Below are 23,354 nucleotides of genomic sequence, written 5' to 3' on the forward strand. Positions count from 1 at the left end.
CTGGATTTTTTTTTTTAGATTCTGTCTCTCACAGTTGAAGTTTACCTACGATAAAAATTACAGACCTCTACATTCTTTGTAGGTGGGAAAATCTGCAAAACCGACAGGGGGTCAAATACTTATTTTCCCCTCTGTATCTTTGACTGATCAGCTTCAAAAGTTAGTCAACTGGAGACACTCACCTAATGAATAATGCTACCAACTTTGGTGACAAGCTCAACCATTTTTTTAAATTATTTTTTACACATGATCAAATACAATTTCCTGCACTAGGTTAGCAAAATAAAAGAGGCAAGAAAACACAGAGGTTAGATCTAATTGAGATTTAATGGCAAAAACAATTTTTTCACACAGGTTATTACAACACTGTGCAAACGCAACAATGACTTTTTTGCTATTAGTTCAGATACATTGGATTAAAGCTGTCTAAAGTGTCTATTCTGAAGGAAGAACCCAAAATCTGACAGTGTCAGCTTTTACTCAAATCAAAAGTCAACAGAGATTAATGGTATATCAGTCAGGACCAACGAGATTCTCTTTGTCGTCAGGACATGAACCCTGTCTGAAGTCCGACTCCTGATGTTCATCGGTCTGACAGCCTCTGAGTCTTCATCAAACTGGAACTACTGGAACTCTCAGTGACTCTGAAGTAGAAGCGAAGTGAAATAGAAGTGAAATGTCTATTTCTCTGAAGTGAAATAGACATGACAAAGACTTTACCGTCCTCCCAAAACACAATCATAGCTCGACTGGAGGTGTCAGGGAAAATTACAGCGACATCGCTCCATCATCATCAAAGTCAATCACAACTCCAGCTGAGCTCCGGAAAGAAAACCGGCAGGGAGACCACAACAATGCTCATTAAAAATACAACAGCAACAAAAAAATCTGCAGTGGGTGAAAGTTTTTCTGACTCTCAATGGAGCTAAATCAGAAAAACATTCCAGGATTGAGCTCTTGATTTGTGTAATTATGGTCTCAAGAAAAGGAAACAGCTGCTTCACTGTGCCAGCGTGACCACTTGGTGAACCCACAGTGTTCCTATTACCAAGTTCCTTTTGGCACACGGGATTTATCTGCCTGAGGTTTCTCTGCTATCTCACAGCTATCTGCTATCTCTGGTAATCCAACAAGGATTTCCAGAACTGATCTCAGCTAATTGTTTCTGGACTCCTTTATGCCTCAGGTGGTCTCCCGCTTCCTCCTGTGCCCACACAGATCGTGGTGTTTACTCTCATCCCGAAACGGCACGGCTTCTTTACATCCACAATCAGCCTGCAGCCGTCTGCCCCAGATTGTACCAAATTAAGCAAATCCAGGTCTAAATCCAGCCAAGATGCTACACAGTAAAGGATGGACACAATTATTTAATTTCATTATAGAAAGTCTTGTAATGGTCACAATGTGGTAAAATGTCCAATGAACATCAAAAGCTGTTACTGTTTTGTGTACCACTTTAATTTTAGGTCTAGTTTAACTCGGCATGCTAAATTGTTCTGGTTTCCCTTCCTCTGTGCGCATCCATCTGGTGTCTCTTGTCATCGCACAACCGTTTTCTGTTAGTCATCGCACAACCGTTTTCTGTTAGTCATCCCACACCTGTTTTCTGTTAGTTATCGCACAACCGTTTTCTGTTAGTTATCACACACCTGTTTTCTGTTGGTTGTAGCACAACCATTTTCTGTTAGTCATTGTGCAACTGTTTTCTATTAGTTATCGAGCACCCGTTTTCTATTATCGCACAACTGTTTTCTATTAGTTATCGAGCACCTGTTTTCTGTTAGTCATCGCGCACCTGTTTTCTATTAGTCATTGCGCACCTGTTTTCTGTTAGTTATCGCACACCCGTTTTCTGTTGGTCATCACGCACCTGTTTTCTTTTAGTCATGGCGCACCCGTTTTCTATTAGTCACCACGCACTTGTCTTCTGTTGGTCATCGCACACCTGTTTTCTATTAGTTATTGCACACCTGTTTTCTGTTGGTCATCGCACACCTGTTTTCTATTAGTTATTGCACACCTGTTTTCTGTTAGCCATCGCACACCTGTCACTCTTTTGTTGTTGTTACTGACTGTATATTAGTTTGTTTGCCTTTGTAAATGTTCTTTATGCTTTCAAGTCTCTGTCCCGTTTTTAGTACCTACTCATATTTTGTGTATTTTACATCTCATTAGCGCACAAAGTCACACCAAGACAACCTCGCTCATGCCACCCTGAGCCAAACCATCACACTAAGATGTCACACTGCACCATGTGAAGCATGTATACATCACATCAAGGTGAGCCTTCACACAAGTTCTCCACATTATATCACATTACACATTACATCTTCACAGTGGCCTCATAATGCACAATCTGCTTCACTCTGCCAGGTCTCCACACTATCTTCTCTCCAATTCACCTAAAACCACTCATTCCATTTGGGTTCAGGTTTTGGCTAAATCTTGATACCAGCATCTGCAACTTAAAATAATGAACTCTGAATAACTGAGTGTCAATTTTATAGGGTAACAACCAACTCTAATGTGATGCATATTTCATATTATGAGAGTACTGGATGTCTGACCACAATAGTTAAGATGTGGATCACCAAAAGAGCTAAAAACTGATTTCAGGGGCCCAAAGATTTGTATTTCCTTCTTAGCTGTAACTGTAAATATTACAATCCATTTCCCCACACTGTAAAATGATTTCATTGCACCCCTAAAGTGGGCCGTACCATTTTTAAATGTCAGTTGGATGTCACATTCATCATTGCAATGGTCAATTATAGGAGAATTCTGTCTAAAATTACCACCTAGGCTCTATTTTCAGATGTTGTGAGGTAGGGCTAAAAGTTGTGAGAGACTTCAGGCCACATGTTTTTGTTCCACTTGGAGTTTTATAGGTGCAGACCAAATATGAACTCAGTCAGAAAAGATTTAGAGGTCCCCAGAGTGACACGTTCCTCTCCCTCTGCTGGCAAGGCAACGTCACCCTAACGGGAGAAGACTCTGATGCCATTATTTTTCTTTTACAGGTACATGTGATGGCTTCTAATCGCAAAAAGTGGTCACCCAGAGGGGAACATTACTGAATTACTACATTGCTTGTTTGAGGAAAATTGTTGCTTTGTGGGGGACCCCTAAACAATGTCCCATTACAATAAAATTTGGCACAGATCTTTTATTTTATTAGTGGAACAAGAACAGCATGTGGCCCAAAAGATTTTGTAACATGTGACATTTTGAACAGGTCTATTGTGAGGGTCATCTTTTTACTCAAAAAAGATTAATTTAATTGGTGCATTATTTGTTTATAACACAGTCAAGTGCAGGGTAGGTGCTTTGTGTATGTTAACTAGCGCCTAGTCAGCACTTGACGAGGTTATACTGTGCCGGGCAAGCCACGCCAGACAGCTTGGCTAAGGTAAGGCTAGTGTATAATGTGTCAGGTGAATAAAACTTATATTTGTGCACATTTAGCTCTGCATTCAAGGCGTCTGTGCAACTGGGCACTGAAATGAATGACAGGCCTGTTCAGGGTGATGTTACAAAAGTGTGACAATATAAACAAATCCATTTACTTATAGTGAATTACCATTATTTGTTGATTTTCAGTAGATTCAACAGATTTGTAGTACAATTAAAGGTGATTAATGGTGTATGCCAACAGAATTGTGTTTTATTTTCATAAATTGAACAAAACTGGAGCTGGTTTGTTTGCTATTTGAAAGTATTACATTTATTTGTGAACTTTAAAATCAGTTTGGGGTTGTAATGTACACCCTCAAATAATATAAAGAGGTTATGACCAGTGGACCCTCCTCCAAAAGAATAGTTTTAGGTTCACCTATGTAGCTAACTAGCTTGTTTAATGCAATCTTATCTTCAGAGATTCTCAATTAGTCTGTGTTGCAAATGTAGAGATGAATGCTAATGTTAGCTAGTTTCTAACTTTGGCGTTAAATTACAGTTTAACTAAATTGGGTGGCTAATGCTAAGGTTTGCCTTACTTGACATTAGCTAACTATTGATAGGTGTCATTGTCATTTGGTGTCACTTAATATACATGAATTGTAAACTGCTTCCAAATATTTTGGAAAACCCACACAAACTGTGCATGATATTTAAACGTGACAAATGAGTTCCCGATCTGTTAACGATGTTAACAGGTCACCTGTTGTGTGGGCCGCTGAAGAGGAGGTACTGCTGGCCCACCACCACCAGATGGCGCCCTGCTTGGAGTGCGGGCTTCAAGCCCGAGAGGGCGCCGGAGCCACTGGGAGTGACAGCTGTCACTCATCCTCAGCACCAGCTGTCACACATTCATCTCATCACCATCACCATAAAGGCCGGACTGCAACTCCACCTCCTCGCCGAGAAATCAGCTACCATTCAGGTAATTTTCTCTGCTGACTCAAAACATTGAGTATTAATCTGAACTTCTTTGCAGCCGTTTTCCTGGTGTGTCCTTATCTGTGGGATTGGCATTTGGTGTGATCAGCGACGGCTTCGCCTCACACCCCAAACCAGATAAGTGGTGAAACAGGAGCTGCACGAGTGTGTGATTGGAGGTGGAGGTGCTCCCTCCTAACTAAACACTGACTGTGGGATTACTGAGTGTGCGAACTCACACTCATCAGGACTGCCTCTGTTTTCTGCCAGCAGTACCGGGTCTGACTGCTGAAGACAGCGGCCACCTGGGGCGCAGGGCTTGGCGGCTCCGGTGTTCTTCAGCTCCGTTGGTGGTGGAAGCTGTGTGGGGATCCGGCTCTTCTCTTGCCAAGCGTCTTCTATCGTCGAGCCTGCCCACACGTCACCTGGTGTATGATTGACAGTCCACCATAGTGTTATTGTCTGTACGTCGTTGTGCGATTCACAACATTAAATTGTTACTTTTGGCTTATCCATTGTCCGTTCATTAACGCCCCCTGTTGTGGGTCCGTGTCACGACACTTTCACAACAGGATTTCTCGGCCAGCGGCATGGATCCTGAGGGGCGTCAACCATCGCTTGAACAGCCAATGGAAGAGCGAGGTGCACAGGCGCCAGCAGGAGGCGTGTTGGGTGAGCTGCAGCACATCTTAACCGCCTTTACCGCTCGGTTGGACTTAGTTACCGAGCAGAGCAGTGTTCTCAATCGTAGGATGGAGGCTCTCACCGCCCAGGTGGAAGCGCGTGCTCAGGGCGCTGCTGCAGCACCTCCTCCTGCTGACCGTGTGCCAGAAACAGACATTCCGCTGGTCGTTCAACGAACGCCCCCACCTTCCCCTGAAGCATACATAAGCCCTCCGGAGCTGTACGGAGGCTGTGTGGAGACGTGCGCGGACTTCTTGATGCAGTGCTCGCTCGTCTTTTCACAGCGTCCCGTCATGTACGCAGCAGACGCCAGCCGGGTGGCTTATTGATCAATTTGCTTCGAGGAGAGGCACGCGCCTGGGCTACGGCGCTTTGGGAGCAGAATTCACGGCTCCTAACGGTTTATACTGAGTTTGTGAGGGAGTTCCGACAGGTGTTCGACCACCCTCACAGAGGCGAGACCGCTTCAAGTGTGCTGCTGTCGATACGACAGGGGCGTCGGAGCGCAGCGAAGTATGCAGTCGACTTCCGCATCGCGGCAGCGCGAGCTGGCTGGAATGCTGTTGCGCTCCGCGCCGCCTTTGTAAACGGACTGTCTCTGGTCCTTAAGGAGCACCTGGTGGCGAAGGATGAGCCGCGGGATTTAGATGGGAACCAACGATCTGACGCCCTGTCCCGGGTGCATGAAGAGGAGGTCAAGACCGAGCTGTCAGACCCCCCTGAAACCATCATCCCCGAGTCCACTGTCGTGGCCACCCTTACCTGGGACGTGGAGAAGACCGTCCGGGAGGCCCTGACACGGAGCCCGGACCCGGGGACAGGTCCGAAGGACAAACTGTACGTCCCACCAGAGGCCAGGGCTGCGGTCCTTGACTTCTGTCACGGTTCCAAGCTCTCCTGTCACCCAGGGGTGTGAAGGACCGTGGCAGTGGTCTTATCGACCTGGTTATACGGTTAGACAACCGATTAACGGAACACCGACGGGAGCGAGACGAGGGGCGTGGTCAGGTACAAGCCGTCCCTCTTCCTCCCGGGTCCGAAAGGAAGCCGACTTCCCCACGCTCCACTGCCAGGGCTCTCCACGTGACAACAGCTCCCCCTGCTGACGTTGCTATGGAAATGAGCAGGGCCAAAAAACGATCAGATCAGAGACAAAGGAGGCTGATCCGTGGAGAGTGTTTTCTCTGCAGCTCTACCGAGCACACACAGAGAGAATGCCCCAAACGGTCAAAACAGCAGCACTCGTCCTTAGAGACTGGGCTAAGGGTGGGTCACAACACCCACGTGGGGAAACCCCGACGATCTGCACGAATCCCAGTCACGATCCTGAGTGGGGATCTAACCCTTCACGCCCCAGCACTGGTGGACACGGGGTCGGAGGGGAATCTGCTGGATAGCAGATGGGCAAAGGAGGCTGGGCTCCCTCTAGTGGCCTTACCGTCACCATTGTCGGTGCGGGCGCTAGATGGCACCCTTCTTCCACTAATCACACACCAGACACAGCCAGTGACGTTGGTGGTGTCTGGGAATCACAGGGAGGAGATTGTGTTTTATGTAACACCTACCTCCCGAGTGATTTTGGGTTTTCCATGGGTGTTAAAACACAATCCCCGGATTGATTGGCTGTCTGGGGTTGTGGTTCAGTGGAGCGAAACCTGCCACCGGGAGTGTTTAGGATCCTCGATTCCACCCGGTGTGACAGCTAAGGAGGAGGTTTTAGTCCCCCCCAATCTGGCGGCGGTGCCGGCCGAGTACCACGACCTTGCTGACGTCTTCAGCAAGGATCTGGCACTCACGCTGCCCCCGCACCGTCCGTACGATTGTGCCATTGATTTGATACCGGGCGCTGAGTACCCGTCCAGCAGGCTGTACAACCTCTCACGTCCGGAACGCGAATCAATGGAGACCTACATCCGGGACTCGTTAGCTGCCGGGTTGATCCGGAACTCCACCTCCCCGATGGGTGCTGGTTTCTTTTTTGTGGGCAAGAAGGACGGCGGACTCCGTCCATGCATTGATTACAGAGGGCTGAATGAGATCACGGTTCGCAACCGATACCCGTTACCTCTGTTGGATTCAGTGTTCACGCCCCTGCATGGAGCCCAGATTTTCACGAAATTGGATCTTAGGAATGCTTATCACCTGGTTCGGATCCGGAAGGGAGACGACTGGAAGACGGCATTTAACACCCCGTTAGGTCACTTTGAGTACCTGGTCATGCCGTTCGGCCTCACCAATGCGCCCGCGACATTCCAAGCATTGGTTAATGACGTCTTGCGGGACTTCCTGCATCAGTTTGTCTTCGTATATCTAGACGATATACTCATCTTTTCTCCGGATCCTGAGACCCATGTCAAGCATGTACGTCAGGTCCGACAGCGGTTGTTGGAGAACCGGCTGTTTGTGAAGGTCGAGAAGTGTGAGTTCCACCGCACTTCTTTGTCCTTCTTGGGGTTCATAATCTCCTCCAACTCCGTCGCCCCTGATCCGGCCAAGGTTGCGGCGGTGAGAGACTGGCCCCAACCAACGAACCGTAGGAAACTACAACAGTTCCTCGGTTTTGCAAATTTCTACCGGAGGTTCATCAAGGGCTACAGTCAGGTAGTTAGCCCCCTGACAGCCCTGACCTCCACAAAAGTCCCCTTCACCTGGTCGGATCGGTGCGAAGCCACGTTTAGGGAGTTGAAACGCCGGTTCTCGACTGCACCGGTTCTGGTGCAGCCCGATCCCAAGCGCCAGTTTGTTGTTGAAGTGGATGCCTCTGACTCAGGGATAGGAGCCGTGCTGTCCCAGAGCGGGGAGTCCAACAAGGTTCTCTATCCATGTGCCTACTTTTCCCGCAGGTTGACCCCAGCTGAACGGAACTATGACGTCAGCAATCGGGAACTTCTTGCGGTGAAGGAGGCTCTTGAGGAGTGGAGACACCTGTTGGAGGGAGCATCAGTACCATTCACGGTTTTCACGGACCATCGGAACCTGGAGTACATCCGGACCGCAAAGCGTCTGAACCCCAGGCAAGCCCGCTGGTCGCTGTTCTTCGGGCGTTTTGACTTCCGGATCACCTACCGCCCCGGGAAAAGAACCAACGATCTGACGCCCTGTCCCGGGTGCATGAAGAGGAGGTCAAGACCGAGCTGTCAGACCCCCCTGAAACCATCATCCCCGAGTCCACTGTCGTGGCCACCCTTACCTGGGACGTGGAGAAGACCGTCCGGGAGGCCCTGACACGGAGCCCGTACCCGGGGACAGGTCCGAAGGACAAACTGTACCACCCACCAGAGGCCAGGGCTGCGGTCCTTGACTTCTGTCACGGTTCCAAGCTCTCCTGTCACCCAGGGGTGTGAAGGACCGTGGCAGTGGTCCGGCAGCGCTTCTGGTGGGCGTCTATGGAAGCCGACGTCCGGGAGTATGTCCAGGCCTGCACCACCTGTGCCAGGGGCAAAGCCAACCATCACAAGGCCCAAGGCCTCCTCCAGCCTCTGCCTGTGCCTCGTCGCCCCTGGTCTCATATCTGCCTGGACTTTGTCACGGGCCTCCCGCCGTCCCAGGGCAACACCACCATCTTAACGATAGTGTACCGGTTCTCCAAGGCGGCCCACTTCGTGGCCCTCCCGAAGCTCCCGACGGCCCAGGAGACTGCAGACCTCCTGGTCCACCACGTCGTGCGTCTGCATGGGATTCCAGCAGACATTGTCTCAGATCGTGGTCCTCAGTTCTCCTCCCAGGTCTGGAGGAGTTTCTGCAGGGAACTGGGGGCCACCGTCAGTCTCTCGTCTGGGTACCACCCCCAGACGAACGGGCAGGCAGAGCGGACGAATCAGGAACTGGAGCAGGTCCTCCGCTGCGTGACCTCTGCGCACCCGACGGCCTGGAGTGACCATCTGGCCTGGATCGAGTACGCTCATAATAGCCAAGTTTCATCTGCCACCGGCCTCTCCCCATTTGAGGTGTGTTTGGGGTACCAGCCCCCATTGTTTCCGCTAGTGGAGGGAGAGGTCGGGGTGCCCTCGGTCCAGGCCCATCTGAGGAAGTGCCGTCGGGTGTGGCGTACCACCCGCTCTGCCCTGCTCAGAGCCCGGACGAGGGCTAAGGCCCATGCAGACCGCCGGCGTTCCCCGGCCCCTGCATACCAGCCCGGGCAGGCGGTTTGGTTATCCACAAAGGACATACCTCTGCAAACGGAATCCCAGAAGCTGAAGGACAGATTTATAGGACCCTTCACCATCGTGAAGGTCCTCAGTCCAGCCGCAGTGAAGCTGGCAGCTTCAGCTTCACTGCGGATACATCCAGTATTCCATGTCTCCAGACTCAAACCCTGCCACACCTCTCCCCTCTGTGCCCCCGGACCGGCGCCGCCGCCTGCCCGGATCATCGACGGGGAGCCGGCTTGGACTGTGTGCCGACTCCTGGACGTTCGCTGAAAGGGCCGGGGGTTCCAGTATTTGGTGGACTGGGAAGGATATGGACCCGAAGAACGCTCCTGGGTGAAGAGGAGCTTCATCCTGCTCCTGGCCGAATTCTACGCCCGGCACCCGGACAAGCCTGGTCCGGCGCCAGGAGGCGCCCGTTGAGGGGGGGGTCCTGTTGTGTGGGCCGCTGAAGAGGAGGTACTGCTGGCCCACCACCACCAGATGGCGCCCTGCTTGGAGTGCGGGCTTCAAGCACGAGAGGGCGCCGGAGCCACTGGGAGTGACAGCTGTCACTCATCCTCAGCACCAGCTGTCACTCATTCATCTCATCACCATCACCATAAAGGCCGGACTGCAACTCCACCTCCTCGCCGAGAAATCAGCTACCATTCAGGTAATTTTCTCTGCTGACTCAAAACACTGAGTATTAATCTGAACTTCTTTGCAGCCGTTTTCCTGGTGTGTCCTTATCTGTGGGATTGGCGTTTGGTGTGATCAGCGACGGCTTCGCCTCACACCCCAAACCAGATAAGTGGTGAAACAGGAGCTGCACGAGTGTGTGATTGGAGGTGGAGGTGCTCCCTCCTAACTAAACACTGACTGTGGGATTACTGAGTGTGCGAACTCACTCATCAGGACTGTCTCTGTTTTCTGCCAGCAGTACCGGGTCTGACTGCTGAAGACAGCGGCCACCTGGGGCGCAGGGCTTGGCGGCTCCAGTGTTCTTCAGCTCCGTTGGTGGTGGAAGCTGTGTGGGGATCCGGCTCTTCTCTCGCCAGGCGTCTTCTATCGTCGAGCCTGCCCACACGTCACCTGGTGTATGATTGACAGTCCACCATATTGTTATTGTCTGTACGTCGTTGTGCGATTCACAACATTAAATTGTTACTTTTGGCTTATCCATTGTCCGTTCATTAACGCCCCCTGTTGTGGGTCCGTGTCACGACACTTTCACAACATCAACAGGATTTTCAAACCAGGCCTCAGTTTCTCTTTGTGATTAAAAAAATTTAGAAATCCATCAAGCTAACATCTCACAGGAGTAAAACTCATCTTGCAACTTAACACAGAACAGATGAAATATATTAAATTTAATTGCCGCTACAGCAGTTGGATGTGTATGTAAAAGAGTTAAAAATCACAGGAGCGGAGGAGTCGACATACACTTGTGTAGAATGTAAAGAAGCCGGGTGCACTGTGACAGTTTCTATCAGCTGCAGCTCTCCATCAGTGATCACACAGATCAGTACAACACCTTCAACAATTGTTCAATACTGTACATTATGTCAATTAAAATAAATGCACAAAAAACCCTTACAGTCTATATATTGCTACAGAACAGAGGTTTGAAGGTAGTAACTTCAATAAATGAATGTGTATGAAAAGAAATTCTGAAGGTACAAATAAATCAAATCAAATCAATTTTATTTATATAGTGCCAAATCACAACAAACAGTTGCCCCAAGGCGCTTTATACTGTAAGGCAAAGCCATACAATAATTACGGAAAAACCCCAATGGTCAAAACGACCCTCTGTGAGCAAGCACTTGGCAACAGTGGGAAGGAAAAACTCCCTTTTAACAGGACGAAACCTCCAGCAGAACCAGGCTCAGGGAGGGGCAGTCTTCTGCTGGGACTGGTTGGGGCTGAGGGAGAGAATCAGGAAAAAGACATGCTGTGGAAGGGAGCAGAGATCAATCACTAATGATTAAATGCAGAGTGGTGCATACAGAGCAAAAAGAGAAAGAAACACTCAGTGCATCATGGGAACCCCCCAGCAGTCTAAGTCTATAGCAGCATAACTAAGAGATGGTTCAGGGTCACCTGATCCAGCCCTAACTATAAGCTTTAGCAAAAAGGAAAGTTTTAAGCCTAATCTTAAAAATAGAGAGGGTGTCTGTCTCGCTGATCTGAATTGGGAGCTGGTTCCACAGGAGAGGAGCCTGAAAGCTGAAGGCTCTGCCTCCCATTCTACTTTTACAAACCCTAGGAACTACAAGCCTGCAGTCTGAGAGCGAAGCGCTCTATTGGGGTGATATGGTACTATGAGGTCCCTAAGATAAGATGGGACCTGATTATTCAAAACCTTATAAGTAAGAAGAAGAATTTTAAATTCTATTCTAGAATTAACAGGAAGCCAATGAAGAGAAGCCAATATGGGTGAGATATGCTCTCTCCTTCTAGTCCCTGTTAGCACTCTAGCTGCAGCATTTTGAATTAACTGAAGGCTTTTCAGGGAACTTTTAGGACAACCTGATAATAATGAATTACAATAGTCCAGCCTAGAGGAAATAAATGCATGAATTAGTTTTTCAGCATCACTCTGAGACAAGACCTTATTTTATTTAATTTTAGAGATATTGCACAAATGCAAAACAGCAGTCCTACATATTTGTTTAATATGCGCATTGAATGACATATCCTGATCAAAAATGACTCCAAGATTTCTCACAGTATTACTAGAGGTCAGGGTAATGCCATCCAGAGTAAGGATCTGGTTAGACACCATGTTTCTAAGATTTGTGGGGCCAAGTACAATAACTTCAGTTTTATCTGAGTTTAAAAGCAGGAAATTAGAGGTCATCCATGTCTTTATGTCTGTAAGACAATCCTGCAGTTTAGCTAATTGGTGTGTCCCCTCTGGCTTCATGGATAGATAAAGCTGGATATCATCTGCGTAACAATGAAAATTTAAGCAATGCTGTCTAATAATACTGCCTAAGGGAAGCATGTATAAAGTGAATAAAATTGGTCCTAGCACAGAACCTTGTGGAACTCCATAATTAACCTTAGTCTGTGAAGAAGATTCCACATTTACATGAACAAATTGTAATATATTAGATAAATATGATTCAAACCACCGCAGCGCAGTGCCTTTAATACCTACGGCATGCTCTAATCTCTGTAATAAAATTTTATGGTCAACAGTATCAAAAGCAGCACTGAGGTCTAACAGAACAAGCACAGAGATGAGTCCACTGTCTGAGGCCATAAAAAGATCATTTGTAACCTTCACTAATGCTGTTTCTGTACTATGATGAATTCTAAACCCTGACTGAAACTCTTCAAATAGACCATTCCTCTGCAGATCGAAGCATTAATTAATGGTAGGGCTTCTTTGAGCAGCCTGGTAGGAATGGGGTCTAATAGACATGTTGATGGTTTGGAGGAAGTAACTAATGAAAATAACTCAGACAGAACAATCGAAGAGAAAGAGTCTAACCAAATACCGGCATCACTGAAAGCAGCCAAAGAGAACAATATGTCTTTGGGATGGTTATGAGTAATTTTTTTCTCTAATAGTTAAAATTTTATTAGCAAAGAAAGTCATGAAGTCATTACTAGTTAAAGTTAAAGGAATACTCGGCTCAATAGAGCTCTGACTCTTTGTGAGCCTGGCTACAGTGCTGAAAAGAAACCTGGGGTTGTTCTTATTTTCTTCAATTAGTGATGAGTATTAAGATGTCCTAGCTTTATGGAGGGCTTTTTTATAGAGCAACAGACTCTTTTTCCAGGCTAAGTGAAGAGCTTCTAAATTAGTGAGACGCCATTTCCTCTCCAACTTACGGGTTATCTGCTTTAAGCTGCAAGTTTGTGAGTTATACCACGGAGTCAGGCGCTTCTGATTTAAGGCTCTCTTTTTCAGAGGAGCTACAGCATCCAAAGTTGTCCTCAATGAGGATATAAAACTACTGATGAGATAATCTATCTCACTCAGAGTTTAGGTAGCTACTCTGCCCTGTGTTGGTATATGGCATTGGAGAACATGAAGAAATCATATCCTTAAACCTAGTTACAGCGCTTTCTGAAAGACTTCTACTGTAATGAAACTTATTCCCCACTGCTGGGTAGTCCATCAGAGTAAATGTAAATGTTATTAAGAAATGATCAGACAGAAGGGGCTTTTCAGGGAATACTGTTAAGTCTTCAATTTCCATACCATAAATCAGAACAAGATCTAAGGTATGATTTAAGTGGTGGGTGGACTCATTTACATTTTGAGCAAAGCCAATCGAGTCTAACAATAGATTAAATGCAGTGTTGAGGCTGTCATTCTCAGCATCTGTGTGGATGTTAAAATCGCCCACTATAATTATCTTATCTGAGCTAAGCACTAAGTCAGACAAAAGGTCCGAAAATTCACAGAGAAACTAACAGTAACGACCAGGTGGACGATAGATAATAACAAATAAAACTGGTTTTTGGGACTTCCAATTTGGATGGACAAGACTAAGAGTCAAGCTTTCAAATGAATTAAAGCTCTGTCTGGGTTTTTGATTAATTAATAAGCTGGAGTGGAAGATTGCTGCTAATCCTCCGCCCGTGCTAAATATCAAAAGTAATAAAGGGGAAAGCAAAAAAAAGAGAAAGTGACTGAATGTTATGGATGTTTAAAAAGTATAAAATGTACAATTCCATTTTTATTCGTCTTTTACGGGTCAAACATTTTGTAACAGATGTTTGAAAAGTAAATAAAGTAAATCTGTCACTTTGGAAAAAAAATTCATCATAAATGCTGGAAATAAGATTATCTAGAACACGGACAGTTTTACTATCTTATAACTTGTGTCAAGTCTGCTGGATTGTACAAAAGATCACACTCATTGTTTTAGCCCAAAATATACAATCCCTGGCAAAAATTATGGAATCACCGGCCTCGGAGGATGTTCAGTGTTATAGCGTATATCAGCGTTTTTGCTTCTGAGCTAATGACAAATCACAAAATTGTTGCAGTCAGCTTTGCATCTCTTTGTGGAATAATCAATCAATCAGTCACAATAACAAGAAGAACAGAATTTAGATTATTTAATGTTATATATATACAACCCCTGGCAATAATTATGGAATCACCGGCCTCGGAGGATGTTCATTCAGTTGTTTAATTTTGTAGAAAAAAAGCAGATCACAGACATGACACAAAACTAAAGTCATTTCAAATGGCAACTTTCTGGCTTTAAGAAACACTATAAGAAATCAGGAAAAATAATTGTGGCAGTCAGTAAGGGTTACTTTTTTAGACCAAGCAGAGGGGAAAAAATATGGACTCACTCAATTCTGAGGAATAAATTATGGAATCACCCTGTAAATTTTCATCCCCAAAACTAACACCTGCATCAAATCAGATCTGCTCGTTAGTGTGCATCTAAAAAGGAGTGATCACAGCTTGGAGAGCTGTTGCACCAAGTGGACTGACATGAGTCATGGCTCCAACACGAGAGATGTCAATTGAAACAAAGGAGAGAGTTATCAAACTCTTAAGAGGGTAAATCATCACGCAATGTTGCAAAAGATGTTGGTTGTTCACAGTCAGCTGTGTCTAAACTCTGGACCAAATACAAACAACATGGGAAGGTTGTTAAAGGCAAACATACTGGTAGACCAAGGAAGACATCAAAGCGTCAAGACAGAAAACTTAAAGCAATATCTCAAAAATCGAAAATGCACAACAAATGAGGAACGAATGGGAGGAAACTGGAGTCAACGTCTGTGACCGAACTGTAAGAAACCACCTAAAGGAAATGGGATTTACATACAGAAAAGCTAAACGAAAGCCATCATTAACACCTAAACAGAAAAAAACAAGGTTACAATGGGCTAAGGAAAAGCAATCGTGGACTGTGGATGACTGGATGAAAGTCATATTCAGTGATGAATCTCGAATCTGCATTAGGCAAGGTGATGATGCTGGAACTTTTGTTTGGTGCCATTCCAATGAGATTTATAAAGATGACTGCCTAAAGAGAACATGTAAATTTCCACAGTCGATGATATGGGGCTGCATGTCAGGTAAAGGCACTGGGGAGATGGTTGTCATTACATCATCAATAAATGCACAAGTTTACGTTGATATTTTGGACACTTTTCTTATCCCATCAATTGAAAGAATGTTTGGGGATGATGAAATCATTTGTCAAGATGATAATGCATCTTGCCATAGAGCAAAAACTATGAAAACATTCCTTGCAAAAAGACACATAGGGTCAATGTCATGGCCTGCAAATAGTCCGGATCTCAATACAATTGAAAATCTTTGGTGGAAGTTGAAGAAAATGGTCCATGACAAGGCTCCAACCTGCAAAGCTGATCTGGCAACAGCAATCAGAGAAAGTTGGAGCCAGATTGATGAAGAGTACTGTTTGTCACTCATTAAGTCCATGCCTCAGAGACTGCAAGCTGTTATAAAAGCCAGAGGTGGTGCAACAAAATACTAGTGATGTGTTGGAGCGTTCTTTTGTTTTTCATGATTCCATAATTTTTTCCTCAGAATTGAGTGATTCCATATTTTTTTCCTCTGCTTGGTCTAAAAAAGTAACCGTTACTGACTGCCAGAATTTTTTTTCTGATTTCTTATAGTGTTTCTTAAAGCCAGAAAGTTGCCATTTGAAATGACATTAGTTTTGTGTCATGTCTGTGATCTGTTTTTTTTCTACAAAATTAAACTGAAGGAACATCCTCCGAGGCCGGTGATTCCATAATTTTTGCCAGGGGTTGTACAATTAGAAAACAAAAAAAGTTTAAACTTAATACTTTGAATTGTTTTTCTGTCTGTGTTCGACTTTCTAAAACTAGGTGTTGGTACACATACGTAGGGCATCAATAATGATGCGGTTGTCTTATTTGATCTATAATTTTCTGGGAAAAACAAATATTTGTGTGGTGGGAACCATAAGATTGAACCATATCCCTTGACTTTCACTCAAATGATTGTCCTTGCCAGGGCAATTGCAGAATCTGCCTGTATATATTTGTCATCACTGGTCTAAATTGGGTGGGAAAAAAAATGTTTTTTGACCTTGACCTCACTGACCTTCCCCTTTGCAATATTGTATATTTGGGGCTAAAAGGTCAAGATGATCTTAAAGCACAAACCAGGCTGTGTTCTTAAAGGTGCCCTAAACTACTTTTTCCTACCAGTAGATGTCGTACTAGCTCTATTTTCTGTATCAAAACAAAGCATCCCTTCTCTGCCACTCCTCCTCAACCCTATTAACAGGTCTCATGGCTCTCCATGTGGGAAAAGCCAGATGTAGTCTAGTCTGAGTCTGTTCTTAATCAATCTGTTTTTTTCTTAATTTATTTTTTGAAAGTCACTGCCATTCCGAAAAAAAAAAAAATTCCAACAGTTGTGCGGTGAGTAGCGGCAACGGCTGTTGCTTTATAAATGACCCGAGGGGCAACAGTTGGGCAGGGTGAGGCTAAAAGGCACTAAACCTGCACACATGGCTAAACCTGGAAAATAAATTGGGACAGAAAAGCTCAGAGAACAGAGGGAGTGTTGCTTCATTTTATTCTCTGCACAGAACATATTATGCTACTAAATCTTTCCCTATAAAGTAGTTGTTGGCTGCTTTATTCATGTGTAAAATGTTTTTTAGGGCACCTTTTAAAGTAGGAGGTCATTTGGCCGCTATAACGTGAGGAACTAAAGAAACTGTTTCCACGGAGAACAGAGTTACAGGGATTATGGCAAACATGGTTTTAACTGTTCAAACACGTTGCCTGCAGCCGGTGCAGAATTATGTGTTTCTAATGGATTAAAAAAAGTCTTATCTGAACAGGAGTGAGACAGTGACATCTGCTATAGTCAGATTTGAGTTGAATATAATCAAAATACTTTAACAGTGATGTCATAAATGCTACTTAATGGCATTACGAAGCAGCAGGAATTATTTTAAAATACATGATAACGCAACACTTGTAACTATATAAAAGTTAACAGAATAATATATCATGAAAATACAAAGAAAACATGACAATGTTAATGCTCTAGGGGGGAAAAGTTTAAAGTTATAAAGTTAAAAAATAAAAAAAATTCACACTTCCACAGCAATCATCACATTTAGCAAGAAGCAGTTATTCTATAAAACAGTGTTCTGAAAATGGTGCCCTCGCTAATAAACAGCTCTAATGTAATCATTTACAAGTCTACAGTAACTTGTACGAGGATGTCGTTTTCTAACGTCGACTGCAGGTGTGTGTGTGTTTAGGAAGCAGCTCGGATAAAACATGGAACAGTTCCGTCGTTTCTGTTGCACCTTCAGTCCTTTAAAGAGTCTAATTCTCTTAAACTACCTAAAAATCAAACCTTCAATTGAAATGACCGCTGAACAGGTACGACAAGGTGAGCATTAAAAATACACACAAATCTAATCACAAATGGAGATGAGACAGATTACGGAAGAGAAACATTTTTCTACCACCGCAAACGTGAGAATCAAATTCATTTTGTGGCTTTTCATTCACATTTCTAACACTGAAACAACTGTTATTGTACAGTTACACCATTTCTAAAAGCTTAAACTCCAAGAACTGTTATTACATATTGCAGTTACTTATGTATCCATGTTAATATTAAGATATTTCTACATTAAAACAAACTCCTGCCAGTCAAACTGGTTCAAAATTACAGTCCTGATCAGAATTATTGGCTATAAATTCATCAAAGTGTTAATATCTGTGACACACACACATTTTTTTAATTTCACTATATAAAAGCATTTTGTCACTGTTCAGTAGCTTCAAACATTTTATTAAATATCCTGAAAATACAGAATGATTTCAACTATATTAATTTCTGAACAAATCTTAAATTCTGTATTTAAAATTCAGAGGTTCCAATAATTCTGACCATTTTTTGATGGTTATAAGCTTGGACCAATCTCTGGTTTTAGTAATAATGGCTTTTTTTTTTCTTTTCAATAATAAAAATGGTTAGTTCTGCATCTGAAGGTAAACTACAGTAGACGGAATAAAACCGCCAAGTTTCAGGCACATGGAGAAAATGTTATATAGGCTGTTAAACTTTCACCAACAATAAAATATGCAGACTAATTTATATACAATTAACTATTTTCCTGTACATTATCATGAAGCTGCAAATTTGACCTTGACCCCTGACCTTGATTATTCACCAATCACAACCTCCATCAAATCAGTGTGCCTGCTGTTTGATCAAAATTTCTTTTGACATTCTAAAGATATTTTGGTAACATACATACAAACATAGTTATAAGGTGATGACGTGAATGTAAGCCTCAGGCGGCATTGCTAACTAACATGTTCATGTGAGATATGGAAATTCTGAACCTGATGTCACCCCAAATTTCCAATAAATGGGCAAATACGAGGAACCATTTAACGTGTTGATGATTTTAAAAGCTCCACAAGCTTTGATTAAATCCAATATTGTTTACTCTTAAAAAAAAAAAAAAAAAAAAAAAAGACCTAGTTTTCGATTTGAGCACTTGACAGGTGCACAAAATACAGACTTGTAATTTGTAAGTTTCTTGACTAATGGGTGAGAGTTTAGTTGAAACTCTTACGACTGAAAACTGATTTAAAAAGTCACAAAATGGTGTACTTATGGATATTAATTCATAAATGCCAACATAAATTAGAATGAGACACTAACCATGCATATGGAGGCCCTTAAAGAAATAAGTGGGTTAGAGCACAGCGTATGCACGAGAGTGTTCATGTGCATTACAAAAAACGGTACAATGCCGATTAAAAAAAAACAAAAAGACAGCGTAAGCTACTGTAAGTGAATAAACACATTTGTGCAAGTGTGCAAATAAGAAATTATGACTTTCATTAAAAAATAATGAATAAATGAAGAGGTGAATTAAAAATGTCTTTAAATAGACAGTCCCATCTCTGCAGCAGAATGCTACAAAAGCGCTACAGGTGGAAAGGCGCCGTGTGGACACGCCCACAGGAAGTCGGCAGATTTGCTGACACCGTTAAATGTCATAATTTTTCTGTAATGTTCAGAAAGACAAAACGCTTCTTCTTGTTAGGCTACAGCTGACATGAGAGAAGATGTAAATGTAGAAAAATCAGGTGGAAAACTATTTACATCCCTGCTGAGGGTGGCGACGTTCCACTGAAGGCGACTCTACGTGGAAGATGAAGGCGGCCTCGGAGTCCCACCAAGTCTGTTGTACAATTCTTTGTATCAAACAAGGCATTTGAACCTGAGTTTTAATGCAACAGGCATCTAATTCAAGATTTTAAAAAGCTAAAGGGTTAAATAGACTAAATTTTAAATACTACGAAGTCCTTTGAAACCATGGAGAGAGATGTTTGGAAATATAGTCTGTAAATGTTCTGCTTTAAACACAATATCGCTCCATCAATGTGTCAAAAAAAATCCTTCAATGACTGAGTAAACGCAAGAAAACAAAAAATCTGTCGCCCTTTAAACACTGTCATTCTTTAATCCGCTGAACTAGTCAGCAACGTGTGACACATTCAGACTATGATGACGTGTTCCTCCTCCTCTCAGAGTTGAGGCAGAAAGTGGATACAGGTAACAAAGACCCTGATTCTACGTGACGCCCCCGAGGAGGGGAAATAGACAACAGAATTAAAGCAGCCACACCGTCGCTGCAGTGGCGGCGCCTCCGAGCCGTCCAGGAGCCGCCCACTATGAGGGAACCAGATTATAAACCAGCAGAGTGTGACCGTGTCACAAGAGGTCATCGTAGTCCAGCAGCTTGGAGTGCTGACGGCTTTTCCACAGGCGGAAGAGGCGGAAGTCAAAGTACATCTCGATCATCTCTTTACCTGCAATGGGAAGAACATCATGAGGTGGTTAAACGCACTCCGTGTTTTAATATAGATTGTCAAGGGTGACATCAGTACAGAATCTTCTCTGGCTCACCAGACACACTTTATAATTCTCTCACTGGATTATTTTTTGATGAAGCTGAATTTGCCAAGTTAAACATTTTACTTCGGTAGTTTTCTGTAATATTTCATTGTTAACTCCACTCAAGATTGTGACATACAAACACTATAATAGTTTGTTAGATCTTAGAAATCTTAATAAGCAGAGGTGGGAGTAAGTCACCATCAGGTCACTCTCAAGTCATCAATCTGCAAGTCCCAAGTCAAGTCTCAAGTCATAATGACCACCAAGTTGCTTGACAGCTGACTTGGGACTTGCAGATTGATGACGTGAGAATGACTTGACGGTGACTTACTCCCACCTCTGTTAATAAGTCATAAAATGTTAATTTTGGGTTCCATTCAGGTTCATGTTGGGTTTAGGATATCACTGGGTTAGGATAAGGCCAAGGATAAGGTAAGGTTATAATAAGGTAAAGTTTTGATTTAATATCTATTTGGCAACCTCAAGTCAAGTCTGTGAGCACGCCCTTGTATCTATGAAGCACAGAACTGCCTTGGGTCCTGGATGGCAACCACCCAGACAGACACCTGGTCTATCCCCACCTCTTGAGGTAACAGTCTGTCACAGCCTGGTGAGGTGTGGGCATCCCATTATAGTGCAGCAGATAAATGAAACAATGGTTCAAATGGTGAAGCAAGCACCAAATTTGGCATAAATACTCCTTAGACATTACTCTTTCAAAACCGACTGGCCACTTGAATTTTCAATAGGCGGACAGGTAGGGGTCAATTGAGGAATTACACAGGGGTCAAAAATTAAAAATGCTCCAATCATATTGAAAACTATACCACATTATTTGTCTGATCATAAAGAGTCAAAAAAGGTACAGTTTGGACTATCTGTGACTGAATGTTCTGGAGTGTTATGGAGTGAAAACAGCAAGAATGGTGACAAAGGTCAGTTTCAGTTTGTACAGGATTCAAAAGTTAAAGTTATTCCAATTTTGGTAAAAAAAAAAAAAGTGGTGCAAATTATTGGTTGAGCTAATAGGATTAATAAATGGAATAGTTCTGACTGTGTTGAATGCTTGGTCTCCAAAGTAAAGGTCAAACAATGTCAACGTCCATTGGATTCTATGACATGTGACATATGTTACCCCATAACATGATAACTAAGGATGACACAAGGTACAAACTATTCCTTTTTGAAAGCAGTCCTCATAATATCTCTAATGTGGAGGTCAAAGGACAACGTAAAATCAAAATCACCCCAAGTTTCCTCACTTTGTCAGTGTGATGTATGACACACGAGCCTAGGCTAAGCATTAGCTGGTCAAATTGATGCTGAAGTCTAACTGGACCAAGAACCATAATTTCAGTCTTGTCAGAGTTTAGAATAGGAAGCTGCTAGACATCCAGCTTTTCACTCATGGAAGGCAATCTTCTAAGGATTTTACATGGATGAGATTCCCAGCAGTTATCGACATGTACAGTAGTGTTCAGAATAATAGTAGTGCTATGTGACTAAAAAGATTAATCAATTAGTAAAAAGAAAGTAGAAAAGGGGGTGTTCACAATAATAGTAATGTGGCATTCAGTCACTGAGCTCGTCAATTTTGTGGAACAAACAGGTGTGAATCAGGTATCTCCTATGTAAGCATGAAGCCAGCACCTGTTGAACATTCTTTTCTCTTTGAAAGCCTGAAGAAAATGGGACGTTCAAGACACTGTTCAGAAGAACAGCGTAGTTTGATTAAAAAGTTGACTGGAGAGGGGAAAACTTATACGCAGGTGCAAAAAATTATAGGCTGTTCATCTACCACGATCTCCAATGCTTTAAAATGGACAAAAAAAAACAGAGACGCGTGGAAGAAAACGGAAAACAACCATCAAAATGGATAGAAGAATAACCAGAATGGCAAAGGCTCACCCATTGATCAGCTCCAGGATGATCAAAGACAGTCTGGAGTTACCTGTAAGTGCTGTGACAGTTAGAAGACGCCTGTGTGACGCTAATTTATTTGCAAGAATCACCCGCAAAGTCCCTCTGTTAAATAAAAGACCTGTGCAGAAGAGGTTACAATTTGCCAAAGAACACATCAACTGGCCTTAAGAGAAATGGAGGAATATTTTGTGGACTGATGAAAGTAAAATTGTTCTTTTTGGGTCCAAGGGCCGCAGACAGTTTGTGAGACGACCCCCAAACTCTGAATTCAAGCCACAGTTCACAGTGAAGACAGTGAAGCATGGTGGTGCAAGCATCATGATATGGGCATGTTTCTCCTACTATGGTGTTGGGCCTATATATCGCATACCAGGTATCGTGGATCAGTTTGGATATGTCAAAATACTTGAAGAGGTCATGTTGCCTTATGCTGAAGAGGACATGCCCTTGAAATAGGTGTTTCAACAAGACAATGACCCCAAGCACACTAGTAAACAAGCAAAATCTTGGTTCCAAACCAACAAAATTAATGCCTCGCAGATGTGAAGAAATCATGAAAAACTGTGGTTATACAACTAAATACTAGTTTAGTGATTCACAGGTTTGCTAAAAAAGCAGTTTGAACATAATAGTTTTGAGTTTGTAGCGTCAACAGCAGATGCTGCTATTATTGTGAACACCCCCTTTTCTACTTTTTTTTAATAATAGCCCAGTTTCATAGCCTTAAGAGTGTGCATATCATGAATGCTTGGTCTTGCTGGATTTGTGAGAATCTACTGAATCTACTGGTACCTTGTTTCCCATGTAACAATAAGAAATATACTCAAAACCTGGATTAATCTTTATAGTCACATAGCACTACTATTATTCTGAACATTACTGTATAACTGAGTATCATCAGCATAGCAGTGAAATGTAATCCCAGAATGCCACAATATGTGCCCAAGGGGTGCTATATAAAAGGGGAAAGACAGGGGACCTAAGACAGAACCCTGTGGAACCTCAAATTTCACGTCACTAAAGTTAGAGGTAGTGTTACTGCACAACACACAGAACAGGGTTTTTTTTCCCCTCTTATACATGTAGCGAAAACAGATAGGTCCCAGGCTAAGCCTCCATAATACTGATGGCTTCTCAAGGCCTAAATTAAATTAATTCAACCTTTTTTTTGCTATTCCATGGATTTCATATTTAACATTAGTGTTTGGTTAATGTCAGCACGTTGATTTATCTTATGCGAATGTCTTACTGCAAATGCATTGAGTCATAAAACTCATATCAGAATGTTTATCACATCGTTCTAT

At 43.5% G+C, this 23,354-nt stretch overlaps 1 protein-coding gene across 3 annotated transcripts in view; it reads right to left on the reverse strand.

The window, feature by feature from the left end:
* Positions 1 to 19,884: 19,884 nt before the first annotated feature.
* The window catches only part of nsmfb (NMDA receptor synaptonuclear signaling and neuronal migration factor b), a 165,500-nt gene continuing 162,030 nt past the window's right edge, over positions 19,885 to 23,354 (reverse strand). For all 3 annotated transcript variants that reach the window (XM_034171293.1, XM_034171294.1, XM_034171291.1), the window contains one exon: positions 19,885 to 20,039. In XM_034171293.1, the coding sequence (XP_034027184.1) occupies positions 19,942 to 20,039 (98 nt within the window). In that variant the 3' untranslated portion in view covers positions 19,885 to 19,941. The remainder of the gene's footprint in view (positions 20,040 to 23,354) is intronic.

The sequence above is a fragment of the Thalassophryne amazonica genome, chromosome 5 (genome assembly GCF_902500255.1).
Source record: "Thalassophryne amazonica chromosome 5, fThaAma1.1, whole genome shotgun sequence".
NCBI classification, from domain to species: domain Eukaryota; kingdom Metazoa; phylum Chordata; class Actinopteri; order Batrachoidiformes; family Batrachoididae; genus Thalassophryne; species Thalassophryne amazonica.